Source organism: Aythya ferina (assembly GCF_964211825.1).
Source record: "Aythya ferina genome assembly, chromosome: 4".
NCBI classification, from domain to species: domain Eukaryota; kingdom Metazoa; phylum Chordata; class Aves; order Anseriformes; family Anatidae; genus Aythya; species Aythya ferina.
Window position 1 is genome coordinate 71268951 of NC_140300.1, and position 22292 is coordinate 71291242.

Genomic DNA, 22292 nt, shown 5'->3' on the forward strand with positions numbered 1-22292 from the left:
TTTCTTCCCAGCACACCCAGTCCCCAGAAGCAGAATTGAGCAGAGGGAAGAAAAGCAAGGCCCTGTACCCCAAGCTTTCATACCCTGGCACCACCCGTGGCCAGGCATTTTCAGACTCCGCCACGGGATAAATTATTCAGACTGAAGCAAAAGGTGCAAGTGCTTCAGCACCAACCAGGAGAAAAGGAAAAGCTTTGTTCCAAGTTTCACTTACTGGCCCTAACGGCCTGGGATTTCACACCAACTAAAAAGGGAAAGTTGAAGCAGTGCTCCTCCAGAACTGCAAAATTGACCTTTTTGTCTTTTCAGATGCCTGGGGCTGTGTCTCAGAGATGCTCCATGGGAGCAAAAAGAGAAAGTAATGGATTTTCACAGCTCCCAGCAAGGAAACTAGAAGCCAGCTCCTCGCTGTTCCTTCTTCTTTTATAAGAAATAACCTATAACATGTCGAGTTTGGTTTTTAACCCTACAACTGGTTTGGTTTGGTTTAAGACCATTCTCCAATGCAGTTGGCAAAACTTTTTTCAGGCAACGATTTCGTTGATTTATTTATTTATGTTGTAGCCAGTACTGCAGCTGCTAACTAAGCAAGAAGAGTGGCAGAAGTGGGTGGCAGAAATTCTCTGTGCAACCTTAACGGGCACTTTCTCGAGCTGTAGGTTCCTATATAACACGCCTGCTGCAAAACAAGTGCTGTACAGCTCACTAATGTCAATATTTACCATTGGTATCCCATTTCTCCTCCTTTCCAGATACTGGGAGAGGAGGAAGTGGGAGAAAGAGAAACATTCATTCCGTGATAACGGGAAAATGCCTTTTGGATTTCAGTGTAAAGCCCGAGATGTGAAACAACCGTTTGTGCTAGCAAAAAGCACACAGCCCATATCGTGGCTATTTGCAGAGTTAGCCACGTGCTTTGCGTGTTTTGTACAAATTTCATGGGTGTACTTTAAGTGTTTGAAAACTGACCTGAGACCCAACAGCAGTACTGTAACCAGCTAGATGTAAGTTTTGCGATGTGACTTCTTTACGTTAAAGAATTAAGCTTCGAAGTACTAACTTTTGTTTTGTTTTAAACAGAGCAAATTATCGAGAAAGATGAAGGTCCGTTCTATACCCATCTAGGAGCCGGTCCTAACGTGGCAGCTATTAGAGAAATCATGGAAGAAAGGTAATTAGTGCAAAGGCACGGGGCAGATTAACGTTTATCCTTTTGTGGACGTCAGAATTTTTCCAGCTTTTGCACATAAAGAAATAAACAATTGCAAATCAAGTAATTACTCGTAGGCTTAGCTCCCCCCGTGTTGCCAACATGACGCGCTGTGCTATTCACCAGAGAGTCACAATATTTGACAGGGCTAATGGGCGGCTGGCTGGCACGGGCTGCGTGCTTTGAGACCGACGCCAGCAAACCCGAGCAGGAACAAGAATCCACCAGGCTGCCAAGCGAGGCAAGGCGGCTGGCAATGGCTCTCAGAGCAGGCACCGACCTGGTGTTCCCTCTGCAGACGAGGACGCCAAGGCGGGAGGGGGACGGAGGGCAGAATACCAGGCTCCAAAATTATCTCTCTCCTCCCCGCCCGCCAATTATTGAGTGCATAGTACAACCCGAAAGGACTAAGCCTAACTCAGTCACTTCCAGAGGTGTGGAACAAGGTTACTAGATAGGATTTCAGCCCAAGAATCAAGAAGTATGTTTGTGACAAAACATCCCTCTCCCTCGGAGTACTGCACAAGACCAGCCTCATCTCAGCTGTGGGTATTCCTGCAGTGCGTTGCATCCCATAATGTATCTGCTACCCGAAGGCAAACCCAACAAGGGATTCTGAATGGTACAGCATGGGTATGTGACCTGCGCTATCTAGAAAAATGAAAAAGTGCAACATCCACCAGCATTTCTAAGATATAAATTCAAACCTCTTCACACCAAAGTGACTCTGGCACTGTGCATTCTGCATTACTTGTAGGTTTCGGAAAGCACAGACAGGAAAGGGCAGGTTTTTAGTGCTATCTGGGAATTCAGTTCCCTTCTGAACAAACAAGCAAACAAAAGCTCCCCAGTAAGTCGGAGCCAGATGGGAATTTGATTTGTTAATACCTTAAAACTCTGAACACCAAAAGCAAATAGGTGTCTGTGCAGCGCTTGTCTTGAGCCAAGGAGAACGGTTTCTCAGCAGGGTCTGCTAGCTTGTGCTCATCACTGCACAGCCATGCACCATTAATGGCATATTAAATCCTTAGGATTATCTCCAAGTGATTAGTCCTAAGGTCCTTTCTCTTAGCACCTCCTTCCCTGTAGCTCCTGGGCAGGGCTTGCCCCACTACTTGTTTTCAGCTTTGTGAGCAGCTCAAAGGCATGTAAGCTGCAATCAGCTGCTTCTTGGGAAGGGGGAGTGAACGCTGACCCTCCTGAGAAGCTTCTTACCATGTACCTCCAAGGCTCTAATCGACTGTTTAATTCTTTAATATTCACAACTAGTACATAAAACAGGAAAGTCATTCACGGCATCACGTCAAGTATTAGAGATGAAACTTTTTTCCATTTCTGGACTTAGGAATGTGATTTTCCATCCTTAATACCGACCTTGTCTTTTCTTCCTTTTCCCGTCCCATTAATTTCATTTCATGCTGGCAGAAGGAAATCCTGAGAGATTACAGATAACATACGTATAGGCAGCCAGGTTCAGCAGAGTCTAACAGAAACTGCTTGAACAATGGCAAGCTTACAACTGTACATATTGCTTGAACTGTGTGATCCCAGGACAGACCTCCAGAGCTCCTTCTTGTTAGCTAATTTTGTATCCCTAAGAGAAAAAAAACACCCTAAAGAAATTCTCGAGCACGTGTGTACAGCTGGTGACATTAATCACAACCTAAGCACTTTTAAACTATCTTCCCATGACCATGAAATTGACTTTTAAGGTATTAGCACTGCCAAACAAACCAGGACCTGAATTGATACTGACAGTTGATATTTTAGCTACACTAGTTTCTTACAGAATCCATGGTGGATACCCATTTTTTACCTCTTCCTTCTCCCAGTCCCTACTTCATGCTCAGTGAGTTTTGCTCCCATTTTGCAGCCAATGAGCTCTGGACTGAAAGCAAGCATGACAAACATCAGGCACAAATTCTTCTGTGACAGTTGAAGAGATGTGAGACAAAGTCCATTTCACTTGCAGTGCTCAAGATAGATCGATAGTGGCACCCACACAGCTGTCCTGCAATCCAGATCAGCAGACTGATAGAAAATGTTAAGATCGAAAAATGTTTATGTGGCTAATTAAAGAAACAAATGTATGCTAACATCCAAGACTAAGTAGGAAAAAGTGATCTAACAGCTGCCTGCAGAACATGTGTAGTACGACCTGATTTTATTTGTATAATTTCCTGCGACACTGAAATTTCACAATGAGATCACATCTAAAAATAAGTATTTTTCATTTCCTTTACACGACAGAAGTTTTAAATGCAAGTAATTTGCTCTTAAATATGTCACTGAGATTTTAGTGCAAAAACAAGAGGGATGAAAGGTCAAAAGTTCTCAAAGCAGCTTTCAATGGCTGGGTAACACGAAGGAACTATCTTGATTGCTCCATAGGTAACAGGCAAAAAGCAGGAACACCATGACTTAGTCCCCATGCTTGGATATATATATATTAAAAAAAAAAAAAAAAAGCACCAATGAGAGCAGCAGATTCAAGAAAAGGAGCTGGAGGTGGAATTTGCCCAGTCCCTGAAACGCAGCCAAGTCAGCAGCGAAGCTGGAGCTGCAACTTTGCAGCCACGGAGGTCTCTAGCACGCAGGCTTTGAGCAGCAGCCTCCCCTCAGCCCCGGCACGCTCTTGGCTCAGCAGCTGGGCACCCCCAGCTGCAGCAGCCCTGGGGCGAGAATAAGCTCAGGAAAAGCTCAACAGGTCTGATGCTTGCTGTTAATTCAAGACTTGCTTCACTTAGCATTTGCCATAGATTTCCACCTGGTCCGTCAGAGGACATGGGAAGTGGATCCCCTTTGTTCTGAACAGCTCTGGGGCTCAGTTCTGCCCTGAGTGCATCATCACCTCGACTGAGTGCTACAGCAGAAGAGGAGCTTGCCTGCCTTTGTCCCCAAAAGACACACACAAATGGCATCATTTGAGGGCACCTCGTGATCCTAATTCAGTATAGAAGGCTGGCAGAAGTAAATAAGTAACAATTTATGACCGGATGATAAAGTAAAGGAAATAGATATGCAGCAAATTAATCATGGCTTAACTGATTCACACTGTATCTAAGCCAGAAACAAGCACAGAAAATTAATAGAGTGACTACTGCATGCCAGCTGTTCCATGACAACTTCATTATACAAATTTCAGAGTGATAACTGAAAATTTAACCCAGAAATTAAAGACAAATGTAAGTTTCCCTCCCAAAACAGAGAGACTTCAAGCCCACTTTTCAAAATGCCATCTATAACAACTCCTCTAGAGAAACGGTTAAAAGCTTTGGGGCTATTAATGTGTTACGGGTAATTCTCACTCCGCTGTGATGTATTAAAGCCATTTGCCTCTTTTAACGTGTTAATTCGCCACCACCGTAAAATCAGCCAGATAAACTGCACTGCACACCCTTCCCTGTAATTCACAGTATTTATTTTTTAAGATAAGCCTGGTGAGTGTACTCCATCTTTTAAGTGTTTCTGCAGAACCAAATGAACCTGCTTATTGTACGTGTTTTTGTTTGTTTAAGATTTGGACAGAAGGGTAAAGCTATAAGGATTGAGAGGGTTGTCTACACTGGGAAAGAAGGCAAAAGTTCTCAAGGATGCCCTATTGCTAAATGGGTAAGTGATGTCCACAAAATAATGCTGATCTAGGTCAGTGTGGTGGTTCCTGCATCAGCCAGCAGTGACGTCCCTCTGTTAGCTGACACTGGGGAGCTTAAAATAGCTCACCGCAGGGCGCCCGCGGCCCGCTCCCACCGCTGTCTCTCACACTCCATTTACTTGAGCTGCATGGAAAACAGCGAGAATAAAATTTGGCCTAAAGGCACGAAAACCCGAGGAGGGAGGCAGTTAAACTTAGATTTAAGACCCGTGACTCCAGCCGTTCTCTCCGCTGTTTAATTTTACCTCCAAAGAAGCGCCGTAAGTACACCACGGTGATGTTTTGAAAACGCACTCCCAGTTGGAGCGAGGAATTAGTACACCCTCTTAGCAAACACTGCCTTACTCTGGCACGAAGTGCTGAGTGGTTTGGGTAGGCTGGGGAAAGCCGGGCTGAGGAAAAGCTGATCTATGATTATAAGTGTTTCTGCATGCCAGACGGCACCTTTTACAGAAATACCCACAGCACTGAGAAGCAGGGACACTTACTTGAGCCGGGTGCTGCTTTCCTCTCACTGCCATAACGTTTCTGTGAGTCAGGGCAGGCAAGGCCACAAAACAGAGCGGCTGGCGACAAGTGTAGCTGTTTAGGCATGCTAGGAAAAGGGAGGGATGTCGTACAATGACACTGCACTCATACCATAGTGCAGACTCAGGAGAATATTTCTGCTAAATCAGAGCATGGGGGATACCATGCAAAGCTGTTTTCCACCGCCATGCCATCAGTCAGCACACTTAGAGCTTCGTTAAAGGGAAGGGCTTCGTGCCCTGGCCCCTATCAGTAGAGGGGAAGAACGGCGCGAGTTGCCAGAAACAAAGAGGAAGAGGGAGATAGAAGTGACCTCCCCCCACGCACACTAGTGCTGAGGTTTCCTCTCCTCTTCCTCTTCACATTAAGAAATGCCTTGCTTGTGTTGGGGCTCCGGGGGTGTGTGTTGCTGTGCATGCAGGTAGTCCGCAGAAGCAGTCAGGAAGAAAAGCTACTCTGCTTGGTGCGCGAGCGAGCGGGCCACACCTGCGAGACGGCGGTGATCGTGATTCTCATCCTGGTCTGGGAGGGAATCCCGACCAGCCTGGCCGACAAGCTGTATTCGGAGCTCACCGACACCCTGAGAAAGTACGGCACGCTCACCAACCGGCGCTGTGCCCTGAACGAAGAGTAAGTGACACAAGGGCTTGGCTTCAGCCGGGGACCTGGCGTCTCCGCTGGCTCTTTTCCCATAAACGCACACACCTTCAAACCCTTTCAGACAGTCGGAAAACCCACGAAGCTTTGGAGGAGAGCAAAGCAAATGTTTTTTAAAAGTAGGGAAAAAAAATGTCTTCCCAGAGTTGTGAAGCCTTGCTGTGTGTTTAAAGGAAGATGATTTAAAAGAAAATCGCAGCTGGGCCCAGGAAAGCAGACACCTTGAAATGAAAACGAGGTGCACTAAATCACACCGTATGCCTACAGAAGCTAGCCTGAATCTAAAGAAATTACACTCTTTTTTCCATGTCTTTCTGACAGCAAAGAACATTTAGATCAAAATAACTTAGCAATGGCTGCATTTTACATGCTGTGGCTTCGTGGGTAGAGTCGTGTTTCGGAAATCTTTGCCAAATGCTTGTCAGAGAGCCCCAGCCTTGCAGTGCCAGCAGCATACGCCCCTCCAGGTACCATTAGTGACCCACCTGCGGAGGCTCCTTGCAGACATCCACCCTTTTGAGCTAGCCCAGGTTTCTCAGATCAATATAGGAAACTTGCTTTCCAACCACGCACCTACTCGTTGTGATAAATTCCTCTGCTACAGTTCCTCTGACTGCCTCTTCCACTTCCTCGTTATTTATTGATGGAAGGAGATCCAGGACTGGTGGTTCCCTGGCAGAACGCTGTGGGAGCACCCCGGGGTGACCCGCCTGCTGCTAACAGCCGTCTTCTCTTCCTCTTTAGACGGACCTGTGCATGTCAAGGGCTGGACCCTGAAACTTGTGGTGCTTCATTTTCCTTTGGTTGCTCCTGGAGCATGTACTACAATGGTTGTAAGTTTGCCAGAAGCAAGATTCCGAGAAAGTTCAAGCTGATGGGGGATGATCCAAAAGAGGTTGGTGGCCATTTCTAAAATGAAAACGTGCCTCATTTGCAAGGAAATGTTTTCTGTCACTCCACAAATAAGAGATCCAGTGCAAGAGAGCAGGGGGGCAGAGCCCTGCACGCACGTAGGGCCATTAAATGACTGCCAGTCAGAGCTGATTGACTCCAGTCACCGAGCCAGCAGAACTGACTGTCCAAATTCTGACAGCTGGTAAAAGCTCTGAGACTTGAAACCATGTTTGCAGGCTTTCACAATTAGAAGAAAGGGCACGGCCTGAATGATTGTGCCCACATTAGGCCTGCAATCGGGCATTCCCCAGTGGCAGAGTGGAAGGTTTACCAGCTGAAGGCGTGTAACCTTGCAACTGGGAACCAGAGCAGACTGCACGGAGACTTAATGTGGTGAAACTCTGAGAGTACAATAGGAATAAGAGGCTGGGAAGCCTCGTGCTACATACAGTCTTGCCCCACTGATAGTTCCCAGGCCAGGCTCTGTGTTACAGCAAGCTGGCGATCATTTAAAACGAGTCAGAGTAAAACAGCACCAACCTTAGCTTGGACACGGGATGTCTCTGAAGGTATGATTGCAGCAAACCCTGGACACCTCCAGTTATTCATGTGTCTGGGAGGCTCTAATGGCCTAGCTTGGTTTTTGGCATGCACGTGCAAATTTAATCCCTAGCCTGCTGCTCATATACGGATGCATAGGTCCAGAGCTTTCACTATATTCTGGGATCTTACACAAACCCAAACATTTCTTGTATGTGATCAGAGAGTCGGGCATGCCTGCATGCTATGGCCTGTGCTGAAAATAGCACACTTTATTTAGAATATCATCATAATTACCATATAGGTTTTCCTCCCTGCTGCTCCTCTGTGTCCCCCAGCATTACAAAACAGCTCTCCTTCAATCATATTGTGGCACAAAGCCTTCTTTATCATAGCTGCAATCCTAAACCCCCCAAATTTTCTAAGCTGGATACCTGGCCAGAGCTCACTAGGGCATTCTTCCAACTTGCATTCCTGGATTTGATTCCATGCAAGCCAGAGCTGGGCAGAGAGGACGCTTTTACCCTCCAGTCCTGTTCCCGAAGGCAGGGGCACACATCCAGACAAGGGTCTCATAGCATAGACTTGGTTTATGGGTGATACAGACAGCACAAATAGGATCCTCACCAATAAATGCTCAAAGTTATGCTTACAAATGGTAACCATACAAAAGGTCACAGCAAGATGTTCTCTGACAATTTCACAGTGTCATTTTGGACTCCCAAATTTTAGGAGGAGATACAAAACTTTAATGTACCAAACGTCACTCTGTCAAACCCATAGGTTCTTCACACCTTCATGAAATACTCCTAAAAGCCAGTACACCGCTCCATTACGCCACTGTTCTCTGTGTATTTGAAATGAAAAATAAGGGCCGCGTGTAAGCAAGGTCTTGAGTTTGGAATTCTCTTCCTGAGAGGATAGGGAGCAACTCTGGAGTGTGTTACTGGAGTACTTCATTTTTAAAGAGCCCTTCATTTTGAGAGCATGTCCATCTCCTTACAGAAAGGTGAAATGTGGTTGCTCCTACCTGCATAGCACCAACTCCTAGGTGTGTCCACAATTCTTGATTGCATGAGGACTGGGAACTTTCTGAAGTCTAATGCATTACAATAATTTTAAGTTGCTGCATGAAAAGACAATTTAAATGTGTTGAAGTGCTGTTATCACAGTGTGTAAAACCCTTAAATTAGCCGGATTAACTTGATGGAGCATTCAGATATTATTTCTCTCAAGCTTTCTAAAGAATATTATTTCCCCAAAACTCCAGTAGAGAAAATAACGAGGGTCATCATGCTTGGACCTAAAACACCTTCATATTGAAAAATTATAAATTCTTTTTAAGACAAACCAAATTAAAATTATAGTCTGTGATATCCTCTCACAAGGATCACACTACCCTACTATTGTGTCTCTTTCAAGGCTGTGAAACAATATAATTAAAAGGAGATTCATAATAGTTATTGTCTAAACCAGAATGACCACGATCTAGGCCTTTACATATCTATCACTCCGTTTTAGCAGACCCTAACTTTTTAGGTCCATACATAGGGTATGGAAATGTCACTGAACTGTATTTCGTCTGCTAACAGGAGGAAAAACTAGAATCCAATTTGCAGAATCTGTCAACCCTGATGGCGCCCACCTACAAGAAGCTTGCACCTGATGCATACAACAACCAGGTATGGTGGGGGGAAAGGGAACTGGAACAGTCACACCATCTGATTTTTACCAGCCTTTCCCCAGCATTTTATCTTTGAGCCGTACCATTCATGTACATTTTGTATCAGCCTTCCTTTGACATCAGGCTAAAGACAAATGGAAATCCTCAATGCCACTTAAAATGCTTTCAAAAGTAAAACTAGCAGAGTGTTACCCACTCAATAAAGCTAATCTTTTCACCTGCATAAACACAACAACATTACTTCACACTTGAGCAGAAATCCAGCTTGACAACACAAGGCTTCTGGATTTAGAGCGATTCACCAGCCAAACTAGCAAAACAGCCACAGAGACAGTTCAAGACTGGTGACAGTGTCATTAGGCAGAGAATTATATTGCACTTGAGTCTTGAAACTACAGTTTCAGTTCTGCTCTCTCAAGTGACAGTTTTCACCAAAGTGGCCATTACAGACGTGCTTTTAGAACAAAGCTTCATATACTTGCATCAAAATTTGACGCCGTACCCTTTGAAATGTGTTAACTATTGACCTTCATTTTTGTTGTTCAGGCTTGCTACCATTACAAACACTCACAGAAGTTACAGCCTCCTGGCTACCAGCACCACTGCAAACTGTGACATCTTCTTTCTTTCCTGTTGACAACATTAAGCCCAGTCAAAACACTCCCTTGCTGTAGCAATCAGCACAGAACAGATTTTCCACTGTAATGCAAGCAGTAAGCTAACGTGAAACTGCCCATTTATATTTGCAGTTAAATTCACTCCTTTGCTGTGTATTTACTAGCAACTAGGCAGGGTAAGCAGGTTTAGTACAGACTGATCCGATTTCACTTACCTGATCAGATAACGCTTGGAGACTCATTCTGGAGGAAACTGTGGCTACGTGCCCACTAGCTGTGGTTATCTCTCCAAATATCGTAGAGGCATTCTGCAAGAGAAGAAAGGAAGAGGAAGAATTAGAAATGAGGGGGTGGTGAAAAATAAAATGGTTCTTTGCTTGGGTTGCTTTTCTTTTCTCATAAAAGTTCTTCATATAAACTGTAAGCTTGACACTAGCTGAAAATACATGTACATGCTTTTTCAAGTTCCAACTTCTACCTTAGATAATAAGCAATGTGTATAGCCTGGCCTATTTCGGGAGTTCCATGCAAACCTTGAATTTGTGGGGAAACAGAGATCAAGCTATTGTCAAGTGTCTTCAAAGGGAGATGAGCAAGACCTGATTTGTGTGGCTGCAGTAGCAGGTTATAAAAAGCCAAAGCTCTAACCAAAGCCAGTCCCCCTCTGAATCACAGAATATCCCAAGCTGCGAATCCTGAGAAGAGATTCCAAATTCCAAAATCTGTTCCAATCCATGTCGGGACTGCAGCAGCATTAACCTCTAGAATTGGAAAGTGTCTGTTTATCCCACTGCACCCAGCAGCACATTTCATACAACCTCTGCAGCGATACGTTTTAAACACACCCTTTAAATCTAACCAAATTATAACGTGGATACCATTTCAAACCACTCTCACTGGATTCCAAAGGAGTCTCCATGTTTCAAGTTTTCTTCTGATTTTTTGTTTTTAGGTTCCAGTGAAGTAAATATTCCAAATATGTAAAGCAAAATTACTGTGAGCAAACTAGACATCTTTTTAGTGATCCTGGATCAAGACTTGGCAAAATTTCTAATTTCCCATTAACTTAGAACAGGAATTTCAGCAAAGCATTTTACGAATGGGGTTTCATTTCTGATTTTCTAAATATAATATGAAACTGCCATTTGGGTGAGGCTTGATCTTCCATTACAAAATCCCTTCTTTTTGTGTAAGGTTTATTGTTGCACTATAAACTCTTTGCAAAGCTCCTTAATAATGAGTACATGTATAGAAAATACGGCCTTGACTGAATTATCATTTTGGTCAGGGGTTAGTGCTGCACTAAAGCTAATGAAAATAGGCTTTTAGTGTGCCAAAATATTACAAATCAAAAAGCAAATTATTATTTTTCATGAAGTCATTCTGAAGTCAGTTTTCTAAAGTCATTTTCCCTTAATAGCTTGGTGTATTTCCAGACTACACAAACACATCACTCTTGCAGTGCCAGACACCGAAACCATGCACTGTATTTGTCATGTAAAAACACAAACCGCTGGCAGGGAATCAGGAGCAATATGCACAGAAAAGTATTACTGGCCGGTTTCACAATCCCAGCAGAGACACAAGGTAACAGGGAAGCAAGCAGCAAGGAGTGAAAGAGGCATATAAAACTGCCACAGAATTGCTTGATTTTATTTGCCTGTAAGAGCTGTATGTCACCACCCCGAAGATGTTAGGAGAGCTGCCTGCTGTTCGGTGCTAAGCCCGGGTGTTGCAGCGATACCTGTTGTCTGATTGCAGATCGAGTACGAACACAGAGCACCCGAGTGTCGCCTGGGGTTAAAAGAAGGTCGCCCATTCTCCGGGGTCACTGCCTGCCTGGATTTCTGTGCTCATGCTCACAGAGACTTACACAATATGCAGAACGGGAGCACACTGGTAAGTCGGCGATGCACAGAGCCTCCTTGTTCCAGCGCTAATTGCATACAGTTAATTCATTAACTTCAGTCTGTTTAAATTTATAATTGCGTAATGTAGATTGCTAAAAAAAGAAACGTTAAGCAGTAATTGAGCTAACTTATTACCCCCCTCCACAATTTTTCATTCAACTGAATGAGACTTATGATGTATGAAAGGAAGGTTTAATATAGAACTGGTAAAGGAGAAACCGTGGAGACAATGGCAGGAAGGTTCCAGCAGGGCTGAAATGCCTGTTTCAGCGTTCCCGGAACAAAATGATTTATATTTGTCATCTTGAAATATTTTTTTATAACTACTTTGGATTATATATCTCCTAATAAAATAAAAACAGAAGCAGATGACTGCTTTTCATAACTTTCTTCCGAGGAGAGTTTAGAAAGCTGTGGATTTCATTCCTGCTTGGGATGAGAATACAGCCTGCAAGCCTTGCCACCCTTAGTAATGTATGTGCTCACTTGACACTTTTCCATTCTGAACTCTTCTGAACACTGCATTTGCAACACTTCTGTACAAGATATCAGAAAAACTAGCCTTTTTTTTTTTTGATGGTTATTAGATTATTTCTGTTTCCTGCTTATTCTCTCTCTGTGATAATCCAGTAACAACTCAAATTTGCCCCGTTTCCAGGGTCTGACTTAGTTGAAAAGTCAACCACCACCAATCAAACACAAATTCCTAGCTGAGCTTTCTTCCTAAGATTGGCTGATTCAATGATTCTGCCGCAGAGTATGTCTGTATCAGCATCTTTTCTCCACTGAGATACTCCCAATGCCTGTTTTAGCTGGAGCTAACACAGTGAGCATGCTGCAAGACACAACAGGACCCTCCTGAAATCTTTGTGCACGTTAACATGAATGTCTCCTTTGCAAAGTGCTGGAAGTTGCCATTGTAAGGGGGTGTGAAATACAGTGGCAGTACGTTACATTCCTCACTACTTCAAATAAGTACCTGGCTAATAATCTGTCACAGCAAACTCTTCAGTTGGGTACGAAGTCCCAGTTCTCACTGTTTTAGCTCCCTGCCCACGCGGTGCTGTGGACCACACAGTTTATTTCACGTTAGGTGGCACCCGACTATACTGCTCATTTCAGTACCAGAAACAGAGATGTATGTACTTTGTGTTTCTATTTACACTGTCCAACAGAGGAATGGAAGAAGTGAAATTGCAGACTTCTTGTGATAATGCTTAAATTGAGCAGAAACTTAAAGTTTCCAAGCAACTTTCCAGATGCTGACAGTGTCAGGGCAAGGTAAAACACACAAGCTAGTATTTCAGGCAACTTCTTCTCAGACTGGTTGGAGAGAGTTACTCTAACACCCCCTTTCTGACAGGTTTGCACACTAACTAGAGAAGACAATCGTGAAATTGGCCAAACACCTGAAGATGAGCAGCTCCACGTGCTCCCGTTGTACAAAGTCTCTGATGTGGATGAGTTTGGAAGCGCTGAAGGCCAGGAGGAGAAGAAGAGGAATGGCAGCATCCAGGTCCTTACCTCCTTTCGGCGGAAAGTAAGGATGCTAGCGGAGCCCGTTAAGACGTGCCGGCAAAGGAAGCTAGAAGCAAAGAAGGCAGCTGCAGAAAAGCTTTCCTCCTTGGAGAATGGGTCTAGCAAAGCTGAAAGAGACAAGTCTGCTGCAGCACGCAACAAGCAAGGCAACGCTGAAGCGGCAAGTCACGCGAAGCAGCTAGCAGGTAAACACATGAATCTGATCAGGATCTTTATCAAGTGGTAAGCTTCCTAGAAACTGAGGCCATTTACAACGAGTCTCTAGAAAACCATTTTTCACAGCGCAAGAACGTTTTAAACAAAAAGCAAAGAGCATTTTTGAATGTAAATATCAATATTGTATGTTTATAAATACTAGAATGCCAAATTGTGGTCAACTCAGAGAAGCAAAAAAAAAGAAAAAAAACAGACATGAGAAAGCCATGACTGGATAGCTGACGCCTGTAGAAGTCAGGTGCTTCTACAAACTCAACATATTGCAAAGTACCTTTAAAAGACTACTGGTGCTAGGAGCTGTGAAGAGAAGTGTGTGATGTTGCTGCTAAAGAAAATGCGACTTGCACATCACTCGCTGTCTGCCACTGTTGCAGAGAACATCCTAATCTGAGTGGGTTCTAGCCTAGCCTCTTTACCACTGTATATACAAATACTCTGCTTCAAGACCAAAAGCAGACCAGAGGTTTTTCCATAGTGGAGTAAGAGTTTAAAAATCCATTTAACAACCCCTGGCAGTTCCCATCAGTAGATTTAGAGTCCTGGGCAAAGGAGTTCCTCCCTTGTGACTATTTGATTGTTACAGCAGCTTCCACAGAGAGGAATAAAGCGATACCTCCAAGGCTGCCCAAAAGGTCACCGAGATGCCTATGAATAGAAGTCAGCTGTCCTGTGACCCAGGCTGGGGCTCTAACCATCAAACTATGCCACTTTAATGAATGATGGCTTTTCCCTTGTGTCTTCAATTAATCTCACTTGGTACTGAAATGTTCCCTCTCTCAGTGAATGTCACCTTTGTTATTTTATTTTATTTACTTGTTTAACATTAAGCTAGGGCCATTTCTTTCTGAGGCAGTTCTATAAATATAGATGTAGCAGAATTTATTTATTTATTCTCGGGTCAAAGAAGGTCACCTTGTGCATGGCTTTTTGGGAGCACTTTGATGCTCCATTTCATGGGCTACTTAAATGATGATTCAACTCTTTGGACTTTGTGCATGTGACTCTGAACAGATTGCACTGTCCTCTCTTCCCCGTTGCTGCTAGCATCTGATCTCGCTGGATGCAGGCCAAAAAGGAAGAGTAGCCTTAGTATTTATTCAGCTTCTTAAAGCATGGCATTTGAGATATGAGAAAGGGAACCTCTGTTAACGTATCATATGATAGACTTTTCTTAGAAAACTCACAGATATTTATCATGAGGAATCTATAAAGTATGCGTTTAAAAAAAGAAAAAAGAAGAAAAAAGCTTGCTTGTTCTTTTCTTTTCACGTCTACAGATCTGTTACGCCTTTCAGGACCAGCCTCACAACAGCAGCAGCAACATCCCCAGCGCACTCTCCCTAACAGCTCCCAGTCAAATCCCATTAATTCTTACTCGGGTTCAGGTTCTGCAAATCTGTATGTAAGGTTGCCTAATCCAGCCGGTGGTTATCCCAGCTCTTCATACACTTCAGATCCCTATGGAGGGTCGGCTCCCATGAACCTTTACACCACCTCATCACAGCCTGCGGGGTCTTATTTGAATTCTTCCAGTCCCATGAACCCTTATTCAGGATCGTTAAGTCAAAATAACCAGTATCCACCCTACCCATGCAATGGAAACATGCCGATGGACAACTGCCCCTCTTACTTGGGCTCCTACCCCTCCCAGCATCAGCACGTGGACTTGTATAGCTGTCAGAGCCAAGACCCTATGTCTAAACTAAGCCTGCCACCCATTCAAACATTATACCAGCACAGGTTTGGGAATAACCAGAGTTTTGGTCCCAAATACTTGAATTACGGAAACCAAAATATGCAGGTCGACTCTTTCAGTAATTGCACCATTAGACCAAATGTACACCACGTAGGGTCTTTTTCCTCTTACTCCACCCACGAGGCTGATGGCCATTTTATGGAGGTAGCCTCGAGGCTCAAATCTAATCTGAGTAATCCAAGCATGGACTATGCCTCCATGAATAAAAACACTGAACATCACCATGTGCAACCCCCGCCACATTTAGCACACGACTACCATCCCGCTCCAAATATGTTCAGTGGTCCTCCTAATTCGTTGCACCTCCAAAACAAGGAGAGCGAAATGATCTCCCATGCAGTCAATGGTTTGTCTAGCATGCTTCCAGGTCAAAACCACGATAGGACTACTCCCCAAGGCGGTTTAGAGAAAACCGATGTGCTGAATCCTGAAAAAGCAGAGGATCCCGATGAAGTCTGGTCCGATAGTGAACAGAGCTTCCTGGATCCAGAAATTGGAGGAGTGGCAGTTGCTCCATCTCATGGGTCAATTCTCATAGAGTGTGCAAAGCGCGAGCTCCATGCAACGACCCCCCTGAAAAACCCCAACAGGAACCATCCCACCAGAATATCCCTTGTCTTTTACCAGCACAAGAGCATGAACGAGCCGAAACACGGCCTGGCTCTGTGGGAGGCCAAGATGGCTGAGAAGGCAAGAGAGAAGGAAGAGGAGTGTGAGAAATACGGTCCAGACTACGTGCCTCAGAAATCCTACGGCAAAAAAGCGAAGCGGGAGCCTGCTGAGCCACACGAAGCCTCGGAGCCGACGTACGTGCGCTTCATCAAGTCTCTTGCACAACGGACGCTGTCGGTCACCACAGACTCCACAGTAACGACATCTCCATATGCCTTTACACGGGTTACAGGGCCTTACAACAGATATATCTAACTTCACACCTTCGTTGGTTACCTCATCTGAAAAGAAAAAGAAACAACAACTCATCAGTAGGGTAGTTCTCGTTTAGGTTTTGGGGAAGGCAAGGGTGGAGGAGAAAGCAGTGTTTCTATTAAACTCATCGGTGGAAAAAGCCTCGGCACACCAGCATAAAGAGGTAATCTCACTAGCGCACTTCTTTTCCACTGGTTTTTAAGTGGTCACAGATGGCATGTAGGAAACAAGACCAAAGCATCCTATGCAAAAACAACAAAAAAAAAAACAAAAACAAAACAAAAAGTGTTTCACGATTTACATTTGAAAACACTGGCTCCATTACTGAAAGAGAGAATCTGCAAATGGATTTTTTTTTTTCTTACAGTTTTGCACATCTGTGACCACTTTTAATGTCATTGAGTTTGCATAGTCATGGAACAGGAGCAAAAAAAAAAAAAATCCTAAAAAATAATACTGTAGTATTCCAACTGCAGGAATCTTAAAATAACATCTGGTGCTGAATCTACGATGTACTGAAATACTGGAATTATGGCTTTTTAACATGCAGTTTTTACTGTAATCTTATTAGTCTCTTGATTTTATTTAACAAAGTAGATACGTATAAAACGTAATGAATAGACAGCAAAACACTGAATTTGTTTGGATATTCTAAAAACATGGTGCTATCTAAGAGAACGGTGTCTTTATTTTAACAGTCAAGCAGTTATTGCCTTTATAACGATTAAAATGTCAATGATGTATTCAAATGTTCTTCGACAACAGGGAGGACCTTTTCATTCATGTATGTATTGAATTTACCTGGTGTTAAAATAAGCTTACTTTTTAACATATGGGAATTACAAAGACCTCTGGATTTTGCTCATCCAGTCAAGTCCTAGAAAAGGACAATAAAATATAGAGAGAGATATTTTTTTTTAAAATAGTGTTTCAAAAGCACTTTGTCTACCTAAGCTTGGCAACTTGAACAATGCTAAGGTACTAAGACATTAAAAAAAAAAAAAAAAAAAGAGTTTACTTTGATTTTAAAAATGCAAAGATAATTTTTTTAAAATAAAAAAAAAAAAAAGCTTTTAAATACTTTTGTTTTAGCCGTGCATCTGCTAGTGGGCTACATATCCATTTTTAATACAGTCAGTTATGGTAAAAATGGGGCTTACTGGATATAAGGGAATACTTTAGTACACAAAACACATGTTTTTCTGGTGCTCATCTCACACAGCTATACTGTAAACTGTTTTCTACAATTATGACAAGTTCATTGCTCAAATATGTACAGTTTTAAGGAAAGAATTTTATATTAACCACAGGTAATAATTAGCAGCATGCGACAGACTACAACTAGTTAGCTTGGGCTTCTGCTGTTTTTAAAGATCTGTATGCTCTTCAACTATTGAATGGCAGACTGCTTTTGTGTTGATAATTATGTACATTGTGGTGTAAGTCATTTCTCGGTGCAAGTGTCCTCTTTTCCAGGAAGATTGAGCAGACCGATGCCTACACAAGATGAATGAAACAGGGTTAGTTCTGTGTGATTCCGTTGATTAAATAGAAAAAAAAAAAATAGGCAGCTGGCTTGCTGTGGTGGTTTTAAAACATTAATTTCTATTAAAAAAAGCAGGAGAGTTGTATAGTAAATTAAATTGTAAACAAAACTTTTTTTAACGCAATGCTTTAGTATTTTAGTACTGTAAAAATATTAAATCTATATATATTTGGGTTTTGAGCTGAATTCACATCATGGTGCTACTCAGCCTGCTACAAATATATCATAATGTGAGCTAAAAATACATTAAAAGGTTTGAGTGATGTTCCTACTTGTCATATACCTCAACACTAGTTTGGCAATAGGATATTGAACTGAGTGTGAAAGTTTATATATTGTATACCATCTTTTTTCCCCCAATAGCCTTTGAAAAAAAAAAAAAAAAAAAACTCTCTCAATACTTGACATTTTAGCAAGTATAACTTGAACTTCAACTTTTTTTTTTTTTTTGGTTCTAAAAATTCAGGGATATTTCAGCTCATGTTCTCCTATGCCAACGTGTCACCTGTGTGTATGTAAAGCTGTTGTAGGTTAAATATATTATTCTTTTTTTTTTTTTTCTTTTCTTTTTTTTTTTTTTTTCTCCTTCAGGGATTTAATGCTTTTCTTTTGAATCCCTTCTCTAATTTTCCTTGTACATGTATTGATGTAACTAAAACTAATTTTGTAAATTCGTTAGCTCTTTTTATTGTAATGAAAGTGTTTAAGAGATTTAGAATGTTTTGCCTGTTTCAAACGAATAAACAAAAGAAAGTAGAATGCACTGAGCTGATTAAAGGGAAAAATGTAAGGCAGGGGTTTGGCAAGTGACTGTTTGCTAGAGTTTTTCAAGTCACTCTCTAAACAAGGCTTCTTGGATACTGTAATAAATAAAATAAAATAAAGTATAAAAAAGGTACAGTCTGTACAAGGGCTTCCCTAAACATGCAAACCTCCATGTCCCAGATATATCTTGTGCAATATACTGTAAGATTAAGTTTGGTCAAAAGAAATTTTATCTAACAGAATCACAACCTAACTCGAGTAAATCAAAGGAGGCCTTTGGGTTTAATGGTCAAATATTTATTATGGCAATTTTTTATTTTTTTTTTTTAATTCTCAGTCTGTGACTTTTACCCACTGCATTGAAACAAAAGTTTCGCCTTTTTAAAGAAAAAAATTAATGATGGTTATGTGTCAGATTAATTAAATCCTTCCTAATCTTCATCTTTTGGTGATTATGTTTTAAGTCCTATATGATTCATCTGATCCCCAGTAGACGTTTGGTTAACATGCCGTGCACTGTCATTTGCCAAACTGCTGGCAGCAAGAGCAGGAAGCTTAGTTGGTGAAGCAGTTATGTATTGTAAATACCCGAACTGTAATTTTTGGTGTACAGAACCCTGCCTCAGTTGGATCGAATGACAGAGCAGACATAAAATTGCTTGTATAGGATTATCAGGTTGACTATAGCCATACTTGAAGATGCTTCTGAGTGGTGTCAACTTTACTTGAATGAATTTTTCATCTTGATTGACGCACAGTGGTATAAAGTTCACTTCTAAAGCTAGTGGTTAACTTGTGTAGGAAACTTTAGCAGTTTGACACTAAGGTAATGAACTTCTGTGTGCATTTTCTATGCTTATGTTCTACTTTTTTTTTTTTTTTTTTTTTTTTACTTTAGTTTCATTCATTTTCATGAAATGTTTGGTATGTCTATAAAAAGAATCTGAGGATGGTTATAAATACTGTAAGTATTGTAATGTAATGCAGGTTATTTGAAAGCTGTTTATTATTATATCATTCCTGATAACGCTGAGATGTGGGTGTTTTTAATAAAATTTATATTTATTTAATGCACTCTAAGTCTGTCTTGGAGAACCTTGTCTTTCCCTGTCACTTTTATCAGTCAGCAACAACAGCAGTGTGCCGAAACCGGAGCCCTAGTGCCAACCACAGGCCAGGAGCCCCGCAGGGACCGGATGACAATGAACAGGGCTGGGGAAGCTGCTAGCAGGAGAAATTAAAGCTGGTGTGAGAAACAGAGGAAGCTGCATACTTCAGCAGCCTCAAAATCGAGCGCATTGAGTGCTGCACGGGGATACAGCCTTTCCTGAGCTTCAGAAGCAGCAGGAAAGAAGCGGACCCAAACTTCTCAGCAAGGCATCCACGCACACCACACTGACACAGCCCCCCTCTGTCTTCCTCAGCTGCAAAGCTTAAATGAAACACATCATCAGAGGCTCCACACTAGGAGACCCAGACACCAGGCTTATTGCTAGGTCCGCTCTGACTCCAGCCTTTAAAGATTTCAGGCACTACTATTTCAGCACAGGCTACTGCTAAATAAAATCCGTGGCTGAAGTGATGGAGGGAGGTGTTTTTAGGGACAGGAGGAGGCTGTGGAGCATCATCGCTGGCTTCTTCCTGGTGTCTGTGGACACATGAATGTGGCACACTCACTGCTGGCATTTGCTTGCTGCTCAGCTAACAGCCACGGATACACACCTGGCAGAGGCAGGACAAGGGGGAGTCTGGGGTTCGGATGTTTTTTTTGGGTGTTTGTCTCATGTTTAGGCATTTTTTAGTTGGTTTCTAATTACTCCAAGTGTCAGGATGCTCCAGCGGATAGTACTAAGAAACAATAAAACAATAAAATAAAATCTCATGTATAATTTAAATCAAACCATCTAGGGGAAAAAAAAAAAAAAAGAAAAAAAAAAAGCAGTAAGAAACGATGCCTAAATGAATACCAGGACACGTGTTGCGGGCACTAGACAAAAGCATATTTTCACAGTCCCTTCTTTTAACTTCAAGGGATGTCAGGACTGAAACCTGCAATATTCTCCCCTGTGAGAAGAGGCAGAAATTGCTCTCTCTGTGGCTGCAAAACGGCGCTGCGACAATCAGCACTTTCATGCTTTTCAGGCTCGCTTTTTTTGAAGACCCCAGGTCTGCTGCCAACCCCAGTTACCCCATCCATCAGTGCTGTGCACCTCGGGAAAGCCCCCGCGCTCCCTACATTTATATGGCTAAGCGTCTTGGGGAATCAGTGATTTAAAACTCAGGAAAGCTGTGATGTTCACCCCTGGCTCTCGGCATATTCCCAGACGGGAACGTCTCGAGGCAGGCGAACCCTCTGCGGCAGCCAAGTGTTGCTCTTTGCCGTGCGCAGGTGCACTTTAACGCATTAGACAGCTGGAACTGACAGAGGCACTAGCTTTAACAAAGGGTCTGGCACCCCTTTAGCCTTCCCAGGAAAAAGTCCTGCCGCTAATGAACGTTCCCACCGGCTGCCTTTTCACATAAGCAGCTCTCTTCAGCGCACTTCTTGACAGATCTCGCTTCAGAGGCGCCGCTAACAATGTGCAACCCTCCCTGGTTCGAGGCCAAAGTCAAATGGTACCTGCTTAACCGCGCTGCTCCCACAACCACGCAGCAGTCTGCTCCTGTCTCAGCTGCCTGTGACCAAGGCACCACCTCTGTCAGCCCCCAGGCCGCAGGGACCAGCCCTCAGAAAGGAGCTGCACCCGGGGGCACGCAGCTGAGCAGCCAGCTCCCACAGGTAGCTCCTGCCTTGCTTTTCCTCCTCTTCATCTTCTGTTTGGCTGTTTCCTGCCTTGACACCTCAGAGACGCAGAAGATGATGTATTTTTAATATTTTTTTTTTTTAATGGGCATGACCAAAATGGCTATGACAAGCCAAGCCAGGCAGGAACAAACCCCAGGCAAATTTAAGAGCAACGCCTGGTTTGCTCAAAGACACAGGAAGGTAGCCAGCATGGAGGAGTGGGGAAGAAACAGATAAGCGAAAGGTTTTACCTCTGCAAAATAAATTATCTTACAAGAGAAGGCACGGATTAAGAAGTGGTGGTTTCTCTGCCTGCACTTTTTCACCAGTACTTTAAAATACTAATTATGATGTTTTAAAAAGCCAGATCTTTCATTCAGGTAGGTCTCAAAGCACAGAAACAAAACTTTGGATTTAAAGGTGAAGCCTGTGCTTGACGCAGCCTCACAGCAGAGCTTTTAGGAACACACGATTGGTTTGTTGTATCTCTGCTCGGAGGGTACAGCAACACACCTACCTACAGAGCTGCCAGGCAGGGATCTTGGTGACTTGCACGCTCGTGTGACAAGTGCCACGCCAACCTCACCAACCTTTTTCCTGAAGAACATGCATCTGTGACATTTCTCTTACACCCAGCTACACGTACCTAGTGTGGATGTAACTAACAATTTCAGGGCACTCAGCAACTGACCATTTCGCCTGAGGACTGACAGCTTTAGCCCCTGCTCCTCCCCTGAGCTACAGCAACTGCTCTCCCTCCAGCACGGCACCAGCCACTCTGTTTTCCAGCTGAGCTTATGTATTAAGCGGGTCCCTTTACTTCAACCTGTAAATGATTCCCTGAGTCGGCTTAATTAGGGCAAATATTGTACTAGGAGCAATTCTTGCAGAACTTGCAAAGAAGTCAATCAGCTCCGTGTTTTCCTTGCCTCACCTCTGACCTGCAAAGGGAGTACCTGGTACGTATGAAGTTAGCACAGACCGTGCTGCTGATTACAAATCCTCCTGTTTAGAGGGAGGGGAAGAAATTTGCACTGGAATAAGTAACAAACAGGGAAATAGC

At 43.0% G+C, this 22292-nt stretch overlaps 2 protein-coding genes across 3 annotated transcripts in view; one reads left to right on the forward strand and one right to left on the reverse strand.

Moving 5' to 3' along the window:
• Positions 1 to 10868, reverse strand: part of CXXC4 (CXXC finger protein 4) — a 247222-nt gene extending 236354 nt beyond the window's left edge. Inside the window, exon 1 of the mRNA XM_084517206.1 lies at positions 10001 to 10868. The gene's annotated coding sequence lies outside the window, so the exon portion shown is untranslated. The remainder of the gene's footprint in view (positions 1 to 10000) is intronic.
• TET2 (tet methylcytosine dioxygenase 2) overlaps positions 1 to 19524 on the forward strand; it is a 69837-nt gene extending 50313 nt beyond the window's left edge. For both annotated transcript variants that reach the window (XM_084517192.1, XM_084517191.1), the window contains exons 3-10: positions 1081 to 1171; positions 4729 to 4822; positions 5815 to 6023; positions 6795 to 6945; positions 9077 to 9166; positions 11547 to 11684; positions 13059 to 13419; positions 14728 to 19524. In XM_084517192.1, coding sequence (XP_084373318.1) covers positions 1081 to 1171; positions 4729 to 4822; positions 5815 to 6023; positions 6795 to 6945; positions 9077 to 9166; positions 11547 to 11684; positions 13059 to 13419; positions 14728 to 16133 — 2540 coding nt within the window. In that variant the 3' untranslated portion in view covers positions 16134 to 19524. The remainder of the gene's footprint in view (positions 1 to 1080; positions 1172 to 4728; positions 4823 to 5814; positions 6024 to 6794; positions 6946 to 9076; positions 9167 to 11546; positions 11685 to 13058; positions 13420 to 14727) is intronic.
• The last annotated feature ends 2768 nt before the right edge of the window (positions 19525 to 22292 follow it).